The sequence below is a fragment of the Oncorhynchus keta genome, chromosome 22 (genome assembly GCF_023373465.1).
Source record: "Oncorhynchus keta strain PuntledgeMale-10-30-2019 chromosome 22, Oket_V2, whole genome shotgun sequence".
NCBI classification, from domain to species: domain Eukaryota; kingdom Metazoa; phylum Chordata; class Actinopteri; order Salmoniformes; family Salmonidae; genus Oncorhynchus; species Oncorhynchus keta.
In genome coordinates, this window is record NC_068442.1 from 2,929,614 (window position 1) to 2,946,636 (window position 17,023).

General features: G+C 44.3%; 1 protein-coding gene across 3 annotated transcripts in view; it reads left to right on the forward strand.

Annotated features, from left to right (window-relative positions):
* LOC118400808 (contactin-1a-like) overlaps positions 1-17,023 on the forward strand; it is a 119,279-nt gene that overhangs the window by 80,929 nt on the left and 21,327 nt on the right. For all 3 annotated transcript variants that reach the window (XM_052474696.1, XM_052474694.1, XM_052474695.1), the window contains exons 4-14: positions 8,135-8,261; positions 8,517-8,692; positions 9,180-9,275; positions 10,425-10,528; positions 10,840-10,942; positions 12,287-12,386; positions 12,594-12,775; positions 13,084-13,208; positions 14,608-14,725; positions 15,082-15,232; positions 15,883-16,010. In XM_052474696.1, the coding sequence (XP_052330656.1) occupies positions 8,135-8,261; positions 8,517-8,692; positions 9,180-9,275; positions 10,425-10,528; positions 10,840-10,942; positions 12,287-12,386; positions 12,594-12,775; positions 13,084-13,208; positions 14,608-14,725; positions 15,082-15,232; positions 15,883-16,010 (1,410 nt within the window). The remainder of the gene's footprint in view (positions 1-8,134; positions 8,262-8,516; positions 8,693-9,179; positions 9,276-10,424; positions 10,529-10,839; positions 10,943-12,286; positions 12,387-12,593; positions 12,776-13,083; positions 13,209-14,607; positions 14,726-15,081; positions 15,233-15,882; positions 16,011-17,023) is intronic.

A 17,023-nucleotide genomic window follows, 5' to 3' on the forward strand; every position in this document is an offset into this window, starting at 1 on the left:
CCAACAGTTTTTTGCGGGCGGGGGGCTCCCCAAAGAAATCTAGCTAATATACTGTAGCTAATCTCATGCTATTTTACACATTTTGACATGACGCTGAGAGAAAATGTTGCTGTTTCAAGCATATTACCATGGGGCAAATGAAAAAAATGTGCAGTGTTATAGCTAATCCAATGCTATTCTACACATTTGTCAATGAGGCTGAGAGAATTCCCCATTTTTAAAGGTAATTTCTTGCAATTCTACATATATTGCCATGGGACAGAGAGGCAAATGTGCAGCTACTGTATATAGCTAATTTCATGCCATTCTACATGTTTTACAATGAGACAGAAACAAACACTAATTGCTATCTCACAATTTTAACCATAACTGTTTATGAACCTCTCTGGGATATGTGGGACACTAGCGCGCCAAATTCAAATAAATTACGATAAAAATCAAACGTTCATGAAATCACACATGTAAGATACCAAATTAAAGCTACACGTGTTGTGAATCCAGCCAACATGCTATTATCCAAGGATAGCACCTCCGTAAACAAAGAGAGAAAAGCATATTTCAACCCTGCAGGCGCAACACAAAACGCAGAAATAATAATATAACTAATGCCTTACCTTTGACGAGCTTCTTTTGTTGGCACTCCAATATGTCCCATAAACATCGCAAATGGTCCTTTTTGTTCGATTAATTCCGTCGATATATATGTCAATTTATTTGGCGTGTTTGATCCAGAAAAACACTGGTTACAACTTGCGCAACGAAACTACAAAATATCTTGAAAGTTACCTGTAAACTTTGCCAAAACATTTCAAACTACTTTTGTAATACAACTTTAGCTATTTTTTAAAGTAAATAATAGATCAAATTGAAGACGGGATGATCTGTGTTCAATACAGGAAGAAAACAAACTGACGCTACCTTTCTGGTCACGCGCCTCTAACAAACAATACACTTGAAGTGACCCTCATTTTGAACAGGGCTACTTCTTCATTACACAAAGGAAAAACCTCAACTAATTACTAAAGACTGGTGACATCCAGTGGAAGCGGCAGGAACTGCAAGAATGTCCCTTAGAAATCTGAATTCCCAATGAAAACCCATTGAAAAGAGAGTGACCTCAAAAATAATCTGAATGTTTTTTTCTCTGGGTTTCGCCTGCTACATAAGTACTGTTATACTCATAGACATGATTCAAACAGTTTTAGAAACTTCAGAGTGGTTTCTATCCAATTCTACTAATACTATGCATATCTTATCTTCTGGAGATGAGTAGCAGGCAGTTGAATTTGGGCATGCATTTCATCCGGACTTGAAAATACTGCCCCCTGTCTCCAAGAAGTTAACGTGTAAAATAATATATATTATTGATGGTTAAAGTAATTTGCCCATTGTTAAATGCATAGTTAACAGTATTATTTGATGTGAACCCGTTTTTGCCATTGGGCCTGGATATCAGACTGCAGAGCTCTTTATTGCAGAGTTGTGTGATTTGAAGTGGTACGTTTTCAATTGGCTGACACCTATCACGTGATTTGTGCAGGCTGAAATATGGTGCGTTGGGATGCCATCGTAAACTTTTATGTTTGTAACAAGCATCGTAACAAGCACTTGTTGTTACACCTCTGTAATTACAGACTGCAATTACCACCAGTTACATCTTGCTATTAGTGTAACTATGAACTATTACGATTACCTTGTTTTCTCCATGCTAAACGTAACCGAAGACAACGCACTGAAACAGGAAAACTCATTTTCATTTCCCATTGCAAAACATTTTTGGTTGCTTACCCTACTGAAAATGACCTTGTAATGGAGCTCTCAGTCTGTCTGTTTATGGGCTGTGGCCTTAAGGCCTTGAGGCCCTGTGGGAAGTCCTTCGTGATTCATTGAGGGCCTTCAAAGGCATCACAGGCAAGCTGCTCTCAAAGAGCATCTTGTTGGACACTTAACCCAAGTCCAGGAAGATTGAGAGAGTTGGAGAACATTCTGATTGATTTTTGCTGTCCTCTGTATGGCCTGCAGTTGACTAGTTTGTCTAGTTTTAGACCTTTTGACGGTTTCCGGACGTTTTTAGACCACTCGAAGACATAGTTTACACTTCCCTCGACCACTAGATTAGAACACAGATGGGGATGGTCTATTTCAGCAAAATTTCATCACTGCAAGTTTGCCTGTACGGCATCGATATTAGGAAGTTATCAGTTGTCAGGTAACTCCAAGTCCGAGATATCAATCACATTGATATTTGACCTGCAGTGGACTTGTCCTTCTTTGGGACGTTATTAGACAGCTCTTTTCCATTTTAAAACACACCATAACCTGTGTGTCCCTCGTTCCACTAGATTAGAACAGAGCTATGTTTGTTCCAGCAAACTTCATCATCATTGACAGTTTTTTGTTTGGTCACTTCTGCAGCCAATAAGACATGAGAGTGTAGCTGGCGGGTGTCAAAAGAGGGACAGAACAAACGTTTGTAAGAGCTAACTAGGTTATTAGCATGATGTATGCTTCCTACTGCATCTATCGTCAATGACCTGGGAAGATTTGTGTCCCTGCTTCATTTTTGGTATTCTGTGCTCTGACAAACTAGTACACAAACCATCAGTCCTTCCCTCCAGGATCTTCCAATGTATTTAAAAAAAAAAAATACTTGTAGCAGAAAAATACAATGGAAGTATGTCTGTCTCGTATAATGTAGCCCGCAAACAATGGAAGTATGTCAAGGCCATTGGGCCACAGTACTCCCTAGCCCCCAGTTCTGGCCTTGCATGGTTGAAACACTTTAGAACGTTATCGGCCTGTCAGCGTGGGTTAACAGACTGGCACTGGCCGAGAGAGCGTCCAAAATGGCACCCTCTTCCCTACATAGTGCACTACTTTTGACCAGGGCCCTATAAAGGTTATAGGGTGCCATTTGGGACTCGGCCTGGAAGTTCCCCTCTCATCGTTGTTGGCTGGGGAAGGACAGAGCCTAATGAAACGTTGTCTGGGGGTCAAGGTTAACTTTTACCGCGTCTCTTCTGGGGATCCTTCTGCTGTAGCAGATGATGAGGATGCATGTTCCTCCACAACAACACACGTGGTGATCTGGTTAAATATCCTGACATTACGGCGGTGATGAGGACCTTTAGGAAATGGTTTATTCGTCTGGCATTATGTTGCCATGGGAGCAGCAACGAGTCTTGTAACAACACAGTGATCTAGATGTGTTATGCTATTATAGATGGAATGCGCAATGTTTTTGAAGGTTCCGAGAGTTCATCCGGTTCATCAATTTGTAATTGAGAAAATTCAAGTTAATTAAGCAGAGGTTGGCCACGAAGAAAGAGCATCTTACATTATTGTAATGTATTTGAAATGTTCTGGAACAATAATACAAAAAAAAACATTGTTGTTATTATTTTCTTCTTTTATGGAGAAAATAAAATGGGTGAATATAACTAGAATTGACAGATTATGTGGTAATATGTTGGTTTCAATGCTTCTGTTTGGATAAAACGCATAAATAATGATACAGCTCTTTATAGAAATAACACAAATGATGAACTGTTGAGCTATAGGAAGCGTTACCATTGACTCTAGTCATGTTTTTTGTGCATTTGGAAGACGTAACACACACCAAGGTGACTCCTTGTCACAGAAACATGGGAGGCCTCCTACTTATCTATAAACAAGGTCAGGGACCTGCGATGGTTCGTTTACTGTGTGCTGTCATAGTGTACACGGTATGCATAGATAGCATTATTTATATATTCCCCTCACCCACCACCATATTCCCTCACTAACCAACCAGTTACAGTCAGTGAAGGGTAAATTGAAATGATTTTGTGAGAAGGGGAACATGTCCTGACAATGCATGCAGGGTGCGTTGTTTATTCTCTCCTAGACATCATCTCTCTCTCTCTCTCTCTCTCTCTCTCTCTCTCTCTCTCTCTCTCTCTCTCTCTACTCTCTCTCCTCGCTCTCGCTCTCTTTTCACGGCCTCTCACGTTCTCTCTCTCATGCATGATAAGTGTCGCATCGACCGCGGGCGATCAAATTGGGTATGCTTTTGTGGATGTCACAGCAGGTGTGCAAGAATAAAGGGCTGCCTTCTTTGTAAGTGCGCCTGCGAATGTAGCAGCAGAGATGTGCAAGATTAAGGCCCCTGCATCTATGTAAACCCTAGGACACATTTATGCTATCTCCACTCTGTGTCGCGCTGCGTGAATGCATGCAGAGCATGCTGCAGGATCTAGGGCCCACAGTAGACAGGTTTCCGTTGACCCCAAGTTTAATCAACAAAAGCAATGCTGCAAAAATGAAATCATGACGAAATGTGTAAATGGAAACAGCCGATATGGGATAGATGTAATAAAGATCGACAAAATTTGTATCCGTTCGACAGAGGTGTATTTTTTATTGTGTCTAACTGTCTTTATTCGCGACAATAATTATAATGCTCCACCCCACATTGAATTATAAATGCCTACTCCTTCAAAAATCCAAAACAACAATTTGCAGGACAAGGATTGTCCTGACTTTCAAGAATGCCTGAATTGCTTCACCTTGCTTTTCTGGTCGACCCGATTCGAGTAGCACCTTCTAATTAGTTCATATCTCTCTCTCTCTCTCTCTCTTGCTCTCTCTCTTGCTCTCTTGCTCTCTTGCTCTCTCTCTTTCTCTCTGCTCTCGGTCTCTTTCTCGCTCTCTCTCGCTCTCTCTCGCTCTCTCTCGCTCTCTCGTTCTCTCTCTCTCGCTCTCTCTCACTCTCTCTCGCTCTCTCTCTCTCTCTCTCTCTTTCTCTCTCTTTCTCTCTCTCTCACGCTCTCTCTCGGGCTCTCTCTCACTCTCTCTCGCTCTCTCTCTAGCTCTCTCTCTCTCTCGCTCTCGCTCTCTCTCGCGCTCTCTCCCTCTCTCTCTCCATATATATCTATCTACACATGCACCATACAGTATGACCATGCACATCTCTAGCACGGAATAGTATTCATATTAACGTATTCTTTGTGATGCAGTGATAGCCAGTGCGCTCTACAGTAAGACTTTCACAGTGAGGATTTGGCTAGCAGCAAAGCTCCAGCCACATTTCACTCACAGACCTGGCATGGTGAACATACCCACAGAATGCTGCAGTAGAGATACAGCACATATGTTCACTGTCCCAATTGGACGACAACCAATTTCTTCATGTAATCAAACAAACAAACAAATTGACTCCCAGATAAACAACTGTCTGGGAGTTAACTACATGCTAGCTTGTAGCTCGACTAGTTATATGTCTGTATTATTTATTAATTGCATGTACAAATTATATCACCATATGCCTAAATAGGTGCAACACTATATATAGCTCACATATCCATTGTAAAACAAAATCATTGTCGAGTTTCCCTACAGGCTGGGAGACAATTGTGTGCGATACAAGGCATCTTGCACTGTCACAGTTCTCTACACTATTATAACGCTTAAATAACAATCCAAATTCCTGCTGGCTAAAATGTTGCCTAATATATAATACCTAGCTGATGAAGAATAGATGTGTCATTTCATTAGAGGCTCTGATGCCAGGAAGGAAAGTAAGAATGAAAGGAGGAAAAGAAAAGCTTCAGACGAGACCAGGATCCTGGATCAGGAGAGAGCAGGTTTGTGTTGGTATTGTTCCAGTATAGGCCGGACAGTGTTGTTAAATAGTCCTGTTGTCTGGTAATAAAGTCCAGAGGAAAGGCTCTTCTCTTCACAGCCCAGGAGAGAATTGTGTGTGTGTGTGTGTGTCTGTGTGTGTCAGTGTCTTTGGTCCATTGACTGCCGAGGACATGATTGTATACCCCAAAAAAGCTTTTACACCTCTTTAACGGAGTCACCCAGCCATTGCTACCACAGCCAAGTCATGCCAGAAGATGAGACAGAGAGGGGGATTAATACACACAGAGAGAGAGAGGGAGAAAGTGTCTGAGACACTGAGAGACGCAGAGAATGAGAGGAGAGAGACGGAGAACAATATGGAAGTCTTTCGAGGGGGACTGTGAGAGGGAGAGAGAGGTCTACAAGAAGTAGGGAACAGAGAGATGAGAGAGATGGAGACCGAGAGAAACAGTCTGTGTTTGAGCCAGGGAAAGAGGGAGAAAGAAAGAGACGATTGATGGTTCTTCATTGAGAGAGCGATAGAGGCAGAGCAGCGAGACGGTCGAGGGAGAGAAAGAGGCATCAAGAAGCAATGAGAACTAGTGAGAGAGGAGAGAGACCTTCATCTGAGAGGGGAAGAGAGAGAGAGCATTAATGCAGATGTGAGAGCATCAAGGTCCCTGGTATCTGCAGGCTGTGGGCTTTATGGGTTATGTTCAACACTCCTCCTCTGTCACTTCACCAGTCTGGTCACTCTCTCTCTCTCTCTCTCTCTCTCTCTCTCTCTCTCTCTCTCTCTCTCTCTCTCTCTCTCTCTCTTTGCTCTCTCATTCCAAATGGTTGGAACTAGGCCATCACAGTGTCAAGCACTTACACGTGGTCCTTGTGTTGGAGTGTGTGAGCGTCAATCCTGTCCATTGCAATTGTTTTCGTTACATTTTCTGAAGTATCTGATAAAATCACATTTTCTGAAGTCCCAAGTCCTCTCGCTCTCGTTCTCATTCTTATCATTCTCTCTCTCCCTCATTGTCTCTCTCTCTCTCCTCATTGTCTCTCTCTCTCCCTCATTGTCTCTCTCTCTCTCTCCCTCATTGTCTCTCTCTCTATATCTCTCTCACTGAGAATGAAGACTATAATAGCAATAAGGCACCTCAGGGGTTTGTGGTATATGGCCAATATACCGCTGTTAAGTTATTATGCACGAAGCAACTCGGAGTGCCTGGATACAGCCCTTAGCAGTGGTATATTGACCATATGCCACAAACCCTTGGTACCTTATTGCGATTATAAACTGGTTACCAACGTAATTACAGCGGTAAACAATTCGTTTTTTGTTGTTGTCATATCCGTGGTCTACTGTCTGATATACCACAGCTTTCAGCTCAAACCACCCGGTCTTTTGTTTCTGTCAGGATATTGTGAGACGATGAACCCTTTTGTCTTGGGTTTGTAAAGGTGACAGTTTGTGTGTAATTCTTATTTTCTAGGGGAATGAATTTTCAGGGAATCTTTTAGAGGCATTGCTTTCCTATGTAGACAGATGAGATAAGTGCCGGGTGTGTGTGTGTGTGTGTGTGTGTGTGTGTGTGTGTGTGTGTGTGTGTGTGTGTGTGTGTGTGTGTGCGCGGGAGGTCGCTCCTCGGTGACAGTGGCATAGAGGTGACAGATGTGCTCAGAGAGCGAGATCACACACAGACACACCTGAATGGACAGTCACGATCTGAGAGAATAATCAGCATCCCAGGAACATTTGGCCTCATTGGTTATTCATTGCCTTGTCTTGCATTGTGTCTCTGTCTTATTCATGGGAGCTCTGTGATGCGTGTGTTTTTTAATGACTAATTGGATCTAATTATCCAAGTGTGTTTGTGTGCGTGCGTGGCGCGTATGTTTTGATCGTGTGTGTGTGTGTGTGCGCGCGTGCGTTCGTGTGTATGCTTGTGCACGCACGAGATCTCGTTGTCAATGTGTGTCGACACCGGTTTAAAGGCAGGTCGAATGACGCAAGGCATTTCCATCAAGGAGATCTTCTCTCTCTCTCTGTGTTTAGCCCGCCGACTGCTTGTCTTGGCAACTCTGACGATGATGGGGGCATCTGAAAGGGTTTCGGGTGAAATGTTCGCTTCCAATTTAAGATTTGGTATTCGCTTCCGACAATAATTGAACCAATGGGAGATGGTTCTGCGTATAGTAGGTTAGCCACCTGACATCGGCAGATACTGCAGTACTAAGAAATACCAAGGGTGCGGTAGGAGCCAAGTTGCTGGGAGTAGAAAGACGTTACACCATGTTGTTCATGCACTGCAAGAGTGCAGTTAATCAATAACAAATGGTTTCTTCGTGAACAAAAATAAACTCAAATTCACATCACTCATTCACACGTCTTAGACCTGTGTCTCAGTCGTTAGGCACGAAGCGAAAGAAACGGAACTGAAACAGACAGATGGACAGGATTGTTCCCGATCTGACCGACTAGTTCCTGATTCATTCGCCCTATTTTGTCTGTGTGTGTGTGTCTCTTTCCTCTCAGACGATGCTACAGGTTACGGGCCGGTGTTTGAGGATCAGCCGGTCGAAACCATCTACCCCGAGGAGTCGCCTGAGGCCAAAATCACCATGAGCTGTCGAGCACGAGCCAACCCACCTGCCACATACCAGTAACATATGTTCTGCTCTCCTCTCTGCTCACCCCCTTAAATACCACACGCTGTGTGTGCTGTATGCCCCCCCTCTATCTCTCTGTCTCTCCCCAGCATGATGTCCCGCACAGGGCCAAGTCTGGAGGTCCTAATACATGACTTTAAATGACTTTAAAACATCCAGGCCTCATTCGCCATTGCAAATCTTGAAATGTGGGGAGAAATGCATTGTGATGTATGTTTTAGAAAGAACGCGATCTTCTCTTTCTTCAGGTGGAGGTTGAACAGCCGGAGCATAGACCTGGATGGTGATAACCATTACACTCTGGTCGGGGGCGACCTGGTCATCTCTAACCCCATCAAGAACAAACACGTTGGGAACTACTCCTGTGTGGCCACCAACGACTACGGCACTGTGGTCAGCCGAGAGGCTGGCGTCCGGTTTGGATGTGAGTGGATGGGACACTGGGGCGCGATCGGGTCCTCCGTTAGTTTTTTTTTGCGTGACACATTATCATAGGCAGGAAGGACTACACTTTCATGCCTATGTTAGTAGAGCTGTGATAGGGACTCGGGAGGGAGGCAGCAGCGCCACATCATAACAACTTTGGAAATGACATTGGAATGGTATAGAGTGTGGCACGAGACTGAATCACTTCTGCCGAATTAATAGTTAGTTCCCTCCCTTTGAAATATGACAGTTGCAAATTACAAGTCTGCTAGCTAAACTAATGCAGGTTCTGGTTTTAAAATGGCTTTGAGCTAGGAGGTTACAGGGTTTAAGGGTATAGGAGGATAAGTGTTATTACTTAAATGAGGTGAGGGAGAGCATCTCGGTGGATTCTCCAGGCGCGTTAATGAATCTGAACTCTCGGTCTTCCTCTTCTCTCACCTCCTCCCCCTCTCCCCCATCACCCCCCTCTCTCTCGCCTCCAGACCTGGACTTCTTCTCCTCTGAGGAAAGAGAGGCGGTGCACGTGAAGGAGGGCCAGGGGGCAGTCCTGCTCTGCGCTCCTCCTCCGCACTACCCACGTGAGTGCTAGCTAGGCTAACAGCTGCAGCAAATTCTCAGACGCTAGGCTATTTCAACAGCTTTTCCCTTAAGACATCTCTTCAAAATGTATCATTAAAATGTCTTAAAATGTCTTGAAAAGTATCTATATCTTAAAGTGTCTCAAGACGTCTTGACTTAATGTCTCAAGATGTGTCGAGACATCTTAAGACAAAGTGTGATGGCTGGCGATGAATGCTCGGGTGCTAGGTTAACACTATGGTCTGTAGCATTGCACATATTACATGTGTCTCTATTCCAGTATTAAATCCAACAGTATGTTATGACTCAGGCAATTAACCCAGATAATCATAACTGTGAAAATCAATGAACGTGTGCCCCCTGCTGGTGACTGGCAGTACTGCTACATGAGGCTGCTTCTGTTCTGACACATAGTAGGCTATATCCTCACACTGTAGCCCTGAGCTGAGTTTTACCCTTATAGTCTCAGTTTAGGGATTAGTGAGGCAAAATAAGATGTTTTGAATGCTTTAAAAAAATGTAATTTCATACAGTAGCTTTGTATTCTTCATCAAAGGTACTTTATACTAATCTGTTCAGGTTTTAATATCTGAGTCCGGCGTGTCTCTTGGCCCAATTTTGGTTTCCTTTATTAGTATATTTCTTAATTATTGATCTTCGTTAAACAAACCTATTTGGCATCAACCAGGAGCTCCACTAGAGTTCTGCAAGGCAGATATGCATAGTCATTCTTATGCAAATTATACACCAAAATCATTGTGTGAAATGACGGAAAACATGCATGTATTTCAGCTGCTGCCGCGGCTACTGAATTACAGTTCCTCAGTGATACTTGTCCTTTTCAACTCTTTTCATAGCGTCACGATGACAGTTTGATATTTAAAGCATCAAATGCTTCCGTTGTTACCTTTCATTTTAAAGTACCGTTTGGGTCAGCATGATAGTGTGGTTTGGGTCAGCATGACAGTGTGGTTTGGGTCAGCATGATAGTGTGGTTTGAAAATAGTGTATAAGTATAAGAATAAAATAGCCTTTCTCCCGGCTCGGCTCCATCTTGGCACCTCCGCCGCTCCCCCACCTCCTCTGTCTTTGACTGACAGATTCAGGCTTAATCACCAGGTTGAGGGTTGTGTATCTTTTCTCCATAGACGAGCTGTCATTCCGCTGGATTCTGAATGAGTTCCCCATCTTCATCACGCTGGATAAACGTCGCTTTGTCTCCCAGACTACAGGGAACCTCTACATCTCAAAGGTGGATTTCAGAATGTGTCTTCGACTGGACTGCAAAGCCACCCCACCCTATCATTTCACCCTACCATACTTTTTTTTTTTTACACCCTATCTGGTCAAAGGTAGTGCACTATCATGGGAATAGGGTGCCATTTCTGACACGGCGTTTGGACTTTATTGAGCGACGCTCACAGTTTTATATAAACTGAAGAAAAGGCTGAATTTACAGCATTCAAATGTTCGCGTAAGAACACGCGGTGACAAACATGGGCTACATAATACAGGATAATAAGATCAAATGTGTTTACCTGAATTGTTCACGTCTCTCACCAGGTGGATTTATCAGACAGTGGCAACTACTCCTGCTTCGTCTCCAGTGCCTCCATCGCCAAGAGCGTCTTCAGCAAGTTCATCCCCCTCGTCCCCCTGACTGAACGTTGGTTCCTGTTTTTCAGTTCCTCTTTTAACTGTCCTGTATGTTGAGGTGGAGGAATCTAATTCAGCAAAGACTCCTGTCCCATCGTATCTAATAGTATGCACGCACCATGGCCTATAATAAAAGTTGTCGTTACCCAGAGGATCTCCGTAATCACACAATTGCCCACTTTTTTGGGGGGTTTGGAAGATATGAATCTGTTCAGTGCAGATGGGCACCATATTACCCTACAGTATGTGAGATCATTATCAAGGTGTTAGATATCACACAATCCCCTACTGTTTGTGGTTTGCTTAGGGCAGTAGAGTTGGTCCAGCTTGTGACCAGCGAACCACATATGAACATTGTTAAAGAGAGGCGAGAACCCAGGCGCTCACCATCTCTGGAGTTGGAGTTTGAGATCACAGTTGAAGTGTTGAGAGAGAGCCTTGTGCCTGTGTTGTTATGGTTGTGGGAAAGGCTTGATTAGAGAAATGATTTAGGTAAAAGATGAAGAGGAGGCCTCGCTTTCCTCAGGAGTTCATAAATGATTACTTGTTGGTGATGTACTCTCAGTTGGTCCTCCTTGTTTGTTTGCCAGTTTATGCTCACGTTACCTAGTACCAACCTAGCAGATTTAAAAACACAAACTAGCATGTTCTTAGCCTGGTCCCACATATGTTTGTACTCTCTTGGCAACGCCTGTGGTCGTGTCCTATTTGGCGATTACATGCATGACGATTACCCAAGGAGTTGTCTATAGCACAAACGTAATAGGGAGCATGGGAGCGTGTCGTGTTCTCGTTGAAAAGGTTGTAGGGGAGGACAGTTTACCCGGTAACACTTCATGGCTTTGTCATGCACATGTTTCATTATGACTACGTTACTACAACACAACACGGGCCTCCGGCTGTGTCATGGCCCATATTTAGCACTGTATTGGACACTCATCCTGAAGGGCAGACTGAGCTGGAAACAGTGTGTGTGTGTGTGTGTGTGTGTGTGTGTGTGTGTGTGTGTGTGTGTGTGTGTGTGTGTGTGTGTGTGTGTGTGTGTGTGTGTGTGTGTGTGTGTGTGTGTGTGTGTGTGTGTGTGTGTGTGTGTGTGTGTGTGTGTGTGTGTGTGTGTGTGTGTGTGTGTGTGTGTGTGTGTGTGTGTGTGTGCTACAGACAGCATAGCTAACGTATCCTACCTGACACAACCGTTTACAAGAAAGCGCCTCCAACCGTATATTGTCCGTACACAGAGTTAACTAACACAACATCTTGTTGCTGGTCTAAGTTGTTCTGCCTCCTCGGGGGTTGTTATGAATAAACAGGTGACTCACATCCAGTTGATCCTATTTCCTGTTTCTCCACCAACCAGGTCCAATCAGGAAATACCCCGCTGACATCAAAGTCAAGTTCCCAGACACTTACGCACTGGTGGGACAGAATGTCACAATGGAATGCTTCGCCCTGGGAAAGTAAGTATGGATTAAGCCAGTGCATTGCTACAAGTACATATATTAGAGAATCACTTATACTAGCTACCCTAGCTCAGACTTGAGAGTATGAAATAGTTTATTGTAATACAGCTGTACGTATAGATTCTAAAGACAAGGCCATGGGATTATAGGTCTAAGCTCCTCTCCTCTCCGTTGTTCTCACTTCCCATCCCTCACTCTCCACAGCCCCATCCCTCAGATCCGCTGGAAGAAGATGAACGGAGAGCTGCCGTCCAATCACGACGTCAGCATGGCGGGGGCCCACCTCCACCTGTACAACGTGCAGTATGAGGACGAGGGGACATACGAGTGTGAGGCCCTCAACTCCAAAGGAAAGGACTGGCACAGGGCACGCGTCTCTGTAGAAGGTAGGGCTACTAATAAGGTATATATTCTCCAGCTTTGGTCGTTACAAATCATTGACTTGCAAACAGTTATGATTTTACACCTTTTCAGGCCTCTGGCCTGGTGATTAAGAGCAGTCGGCCAACAACCAAAAGGTTGCTGGTTTGAATCCCTGAGCTGACTAGGTGAACGATCTGTTGATGTGCTCCTGTAAATTGCTCTGGATAAATGCACAATCCTCACATAGATCATGCATTGATGTTGAGCGTTGATCTCAAGATGGGATTTGGGCCTCACACTGTCTGTTTTCCTCAATCTCACTCTGTTCCAGGATTCCCGGAGTGGACCGAGTCCATCAACAGCACAGAGAAGGACATCAGTAGTGACTACACCATGTCCTGTGTGGCTAGCGGCAAGCCCAAACCCCACGTGCAATGGCTCAAGAACAGCTATGCCGTAAGAGAACTTTCACATACCCTTTTCACACTGCTGAGCTGAGCCGAACAGAGCCAAGCAGAGCTGTGCTGAGCTGGTCTGGTTAATCACCCACCATAGTTGCTGGTACCGTAATGGAAAATACCATATGAAGACAAGAAATCTGAGCCAGCACAGTGTGGTTGGGGTTGGCAATGTGAATCAGGCAATAGTGCTAGGGCGGCGCACAACTGGCCCAGCGTCATCCGGGTTTGGCCGAGGTAGGCCGTTATTGCAAATAAGAATTTGTTGACTTGCCTAGTTAAATAAAGGTTAAATAAAATAAAACAATTTGTATACTTTTAAATAATTCTCCATCAGCTATGGTGGATGCATAACCAGGCCTGCTCAGTACAGCTTGATTTGGCTCGGCTCGGTTGAGTTGTGTGAAAATCCCTGTAGTGTTCCAGCAGGTCCCTTAGTTAGAAAAACACTACCCTACTACTCAGTAGCCAAGCAGCAGGGTGGCACTGTTGTGACCGGGCCGCTAGCATGGGCTGAATAGTCTGAACACAAGGCACAGTCAAGATTCAGGAGAAGGTACCTCTTGTTGTTTCTGAGAGGGTGCCAGTGTGGGAGGGGAGAGGAGAGGAGAGGAGGGGAGGGGAGAGGAGAGGAGAGGAGAGGAGAGGAGAGGAGAGGAGAGGAGAATATGGGGGAGGAGAGGAGAGGAGGAATATGGGGAGGAGAGGAGAGGAGAGGAGAGGAGGGAGAGGAGAGGAGAGGAGAGGAGAGGAGGGGAGAGGAGAGGAGAGGAGAATATGAGGAGGGAAGAGAGACAAGCTGAGGGGTCTTGTGTAGCTCAGTTGGTAGAGCATGGCGCTTGCAACACCAGGGTTGTTGGTTCGTGGTCCCACAGGGGACCAGTACAAAAATGTATTTAATCACTACTGTAAGTTGCTCTGGCTAAGAGTGTCTGCTAAAATGCAACGAGGAGAGGGAAAAGTACTTGTTTCTGATGGTGCCAGCCCAAAGAGGTTACATATCTAACTGTCCCAAACACCAACCCCTGTCAGGAGGGAAGGCAAGTGGGAGGATTCTGATGCCACTGGGATACTTCGTTATGTATTAATGATGGTTTCATTAAGTCAAATAAAGGCATTTTAATGCTAAAGGGATGCTATTTAATTCAACACTGCATCAATTGGCACACGTTATTCCTAGATTTCAAAAGCATTTTGATGTTTTCAGTGTCAACGTTGAGGTTTTCACAAAAGTGAAATCTAGATGTTGTCAGTAAAGCGTCACTATTATTTACTGTGATGAAATCTCAATGTTGATGTTGAATCATCCAAGTGCTTTATTGTAAAAATACATATTAAGATATATTGAAATGCTGAATGATATAATTGTGGCATATTTCTTTATTCATTTTCTGCAGTACGATAAGCGTGATTTGAGGTTCAGTGGTCTGACGTTTAAGGACTCTGGGATGTACCAGTGTATAGCAGAGAATCGCCATGGAGTCATCTATGCTAACGCAGAGCTGCGAGTGATTGGTGAGTCAAAAGCTCAGATTCATTGTAATTGGCTCAGTCCAAAGATTAAAGGTCACCGCACTAGCTGACCAATTTGGACTAAATTAAAACATGAAGTTGCCTTGTCAGTTTTCACATATAAACAAATAACATAGTCCAATAAACCGACAGCATGCCCTTTTCAGAGGCGACTTGATCCAAAACACGTCCTAATTATGGTAATGTGGCATGAACAGAAGTCATTTGCTAACACACACACCCCCATGCTTCTCTCTGAGATTTTTTTCAACACTTTTTTTTTTTGAAACAGAAACAGTTTAATTGAATAAACCCTAGTGTAAATGACTCAAATCTTTTTTCTCTGTGGCCCTATGCAGCGTGCGCCCCTACGTTTGAGCACAACCCTGTGAAGTGGAGGATTCTGGGAGCTAAGAACGGCAGAGTGGTCATAGAGTGTAAACCTAAAGCAGCTCCCAAACCCTCGTTCTCCTGGAGCAAGGGCACTGAACTGCTCTTCAACTCTACCAGGTCAGCATCTGGGGTTGGGCTAATCTGCCTTCACAAAGACCCACCACTCACCACAGGGACACTGGGGCTTCCTGTGCCATAATCACTCTGAAACAAACTACCCAAATCACTATAGCTGAATGATCTCTGTCTCTCTCAAACTACCGAAGTCACCATAGCCAAATAATCCCTGTCTCTCTAAAACTACACAAATCACTATAGCCAAATAATCTCTGCTTCTCTCAAACTACCAAAATCACTATAGCCGAATAATCTGTCTCTCTCAAACTACCAAAATCACTATAGCCGAAGAATCTGTCTCTCTCAAACTACCAAAATCACTATAGCTGAATAATCTCTGTCTCTCACAAACTACCCAAATCACTCTCAACCATCTACCACTAACTCACTATGGAGGAATTATTTAATAACAGAGATGTCCAACATGACTGCCTGCCTACCATGTCGGTTCTGGAGGGTTTTTCCTGTCCGTGTGAGTGAGTGCTGAATAGAATGTTGCCTTACAGGGTTTGCTCTTGTCATATGTGTATTGCCCTTGTCTATGTATTTTGTACACTCTGAGGATGTTGTGATCATCAGTATCCGATCTCTTGCAATGAAGTAGCTGTATGTGTGTTTTGTAACAGTCACATATTGTGTGTTATCATCAGGGTGTTAATCTGGGAGGATGGTAGTCTGGAAATTCTGAATGTGACCGAAGCAGACGAGGGGCGTTACACCTGCTTTGCTGAGAACAATCGGGGCCAGGCCAACAGCACAGGCTCCCTCTCCATCACAGGCAAGCTACAAACACACAATGCACGCACGCACGCGCGAGCACACACACACACACACACACACACACACACACACACATGAGCCATGCACAATGGCAGTAGGTAGCACATGGGATATTATAGCGTGCATTTGTTTTGTAAGATTTTCCAATTACAAGCATGTACAGTATGTTGTGAGCTTCTGCTAACTGTACGGCTTGTCAATTATTATTGTTGAGTACATGTTATGGGAATTGAACACTGAACAAATATTTTAACGCAACATTGTTGGTCCCATGTTTCATGACCTGAAATAGAAGATCCTAGAAATGTTCCACATGCACAAAAAGCTCTCAAATGTTGTGCACAAATGTGTTTACATCCCTTATAGTCAGCATTTCTTCTTTGACAAAATGATCCGTCCACTTGACAGTTGTGGCACCAAGAAGCTGATTGAACAGCATGATCATTACACAGGTGCATACTACATGTATCTACACAATTAACATTTCCCATTGGTCAAAATATGTGTTTTTGGCCCTCCCAGGTGGCGCAGTGGTCTAGGGCATTGCATCGCAGCGCTAGCTGTGCCACCAGAGACACTGGGTTCGCGCCCAGGCTCTGTCGCAGCCGGCCGCGACCGGGAGGTCCGTGGGGCAACGCCTAGCGTCGTCCGGGTTAGGGAGGTTTTGGCCGGATATCCTTGTCTCATCGCGCACCAGTGACTCCTGTGGCGGGCGCAGTGCACGCTAACCAAGGTCGCCAGGTGTTTCCTCCTACACATTGGTGCAGCTGGCTTCCGGGTTGGATGCGCGCTGTGTTAAGAAGCAGTGCGGCTTGGTTGGGTTGTGTTTTGGACCTTCGTCTTTCCTGAGCCTGTAGCGATGAGACAAGATAGTAATTACTAACAATTGGATACCACGAAAAGTGGGTAAATTAAAAAAATATATATATTTTTTAATGCATTTTTGATTGGAACCCCAATAAGGAATAATTCATAAGCATCCTTACATGCTGACCACATCGAACCGTGTTC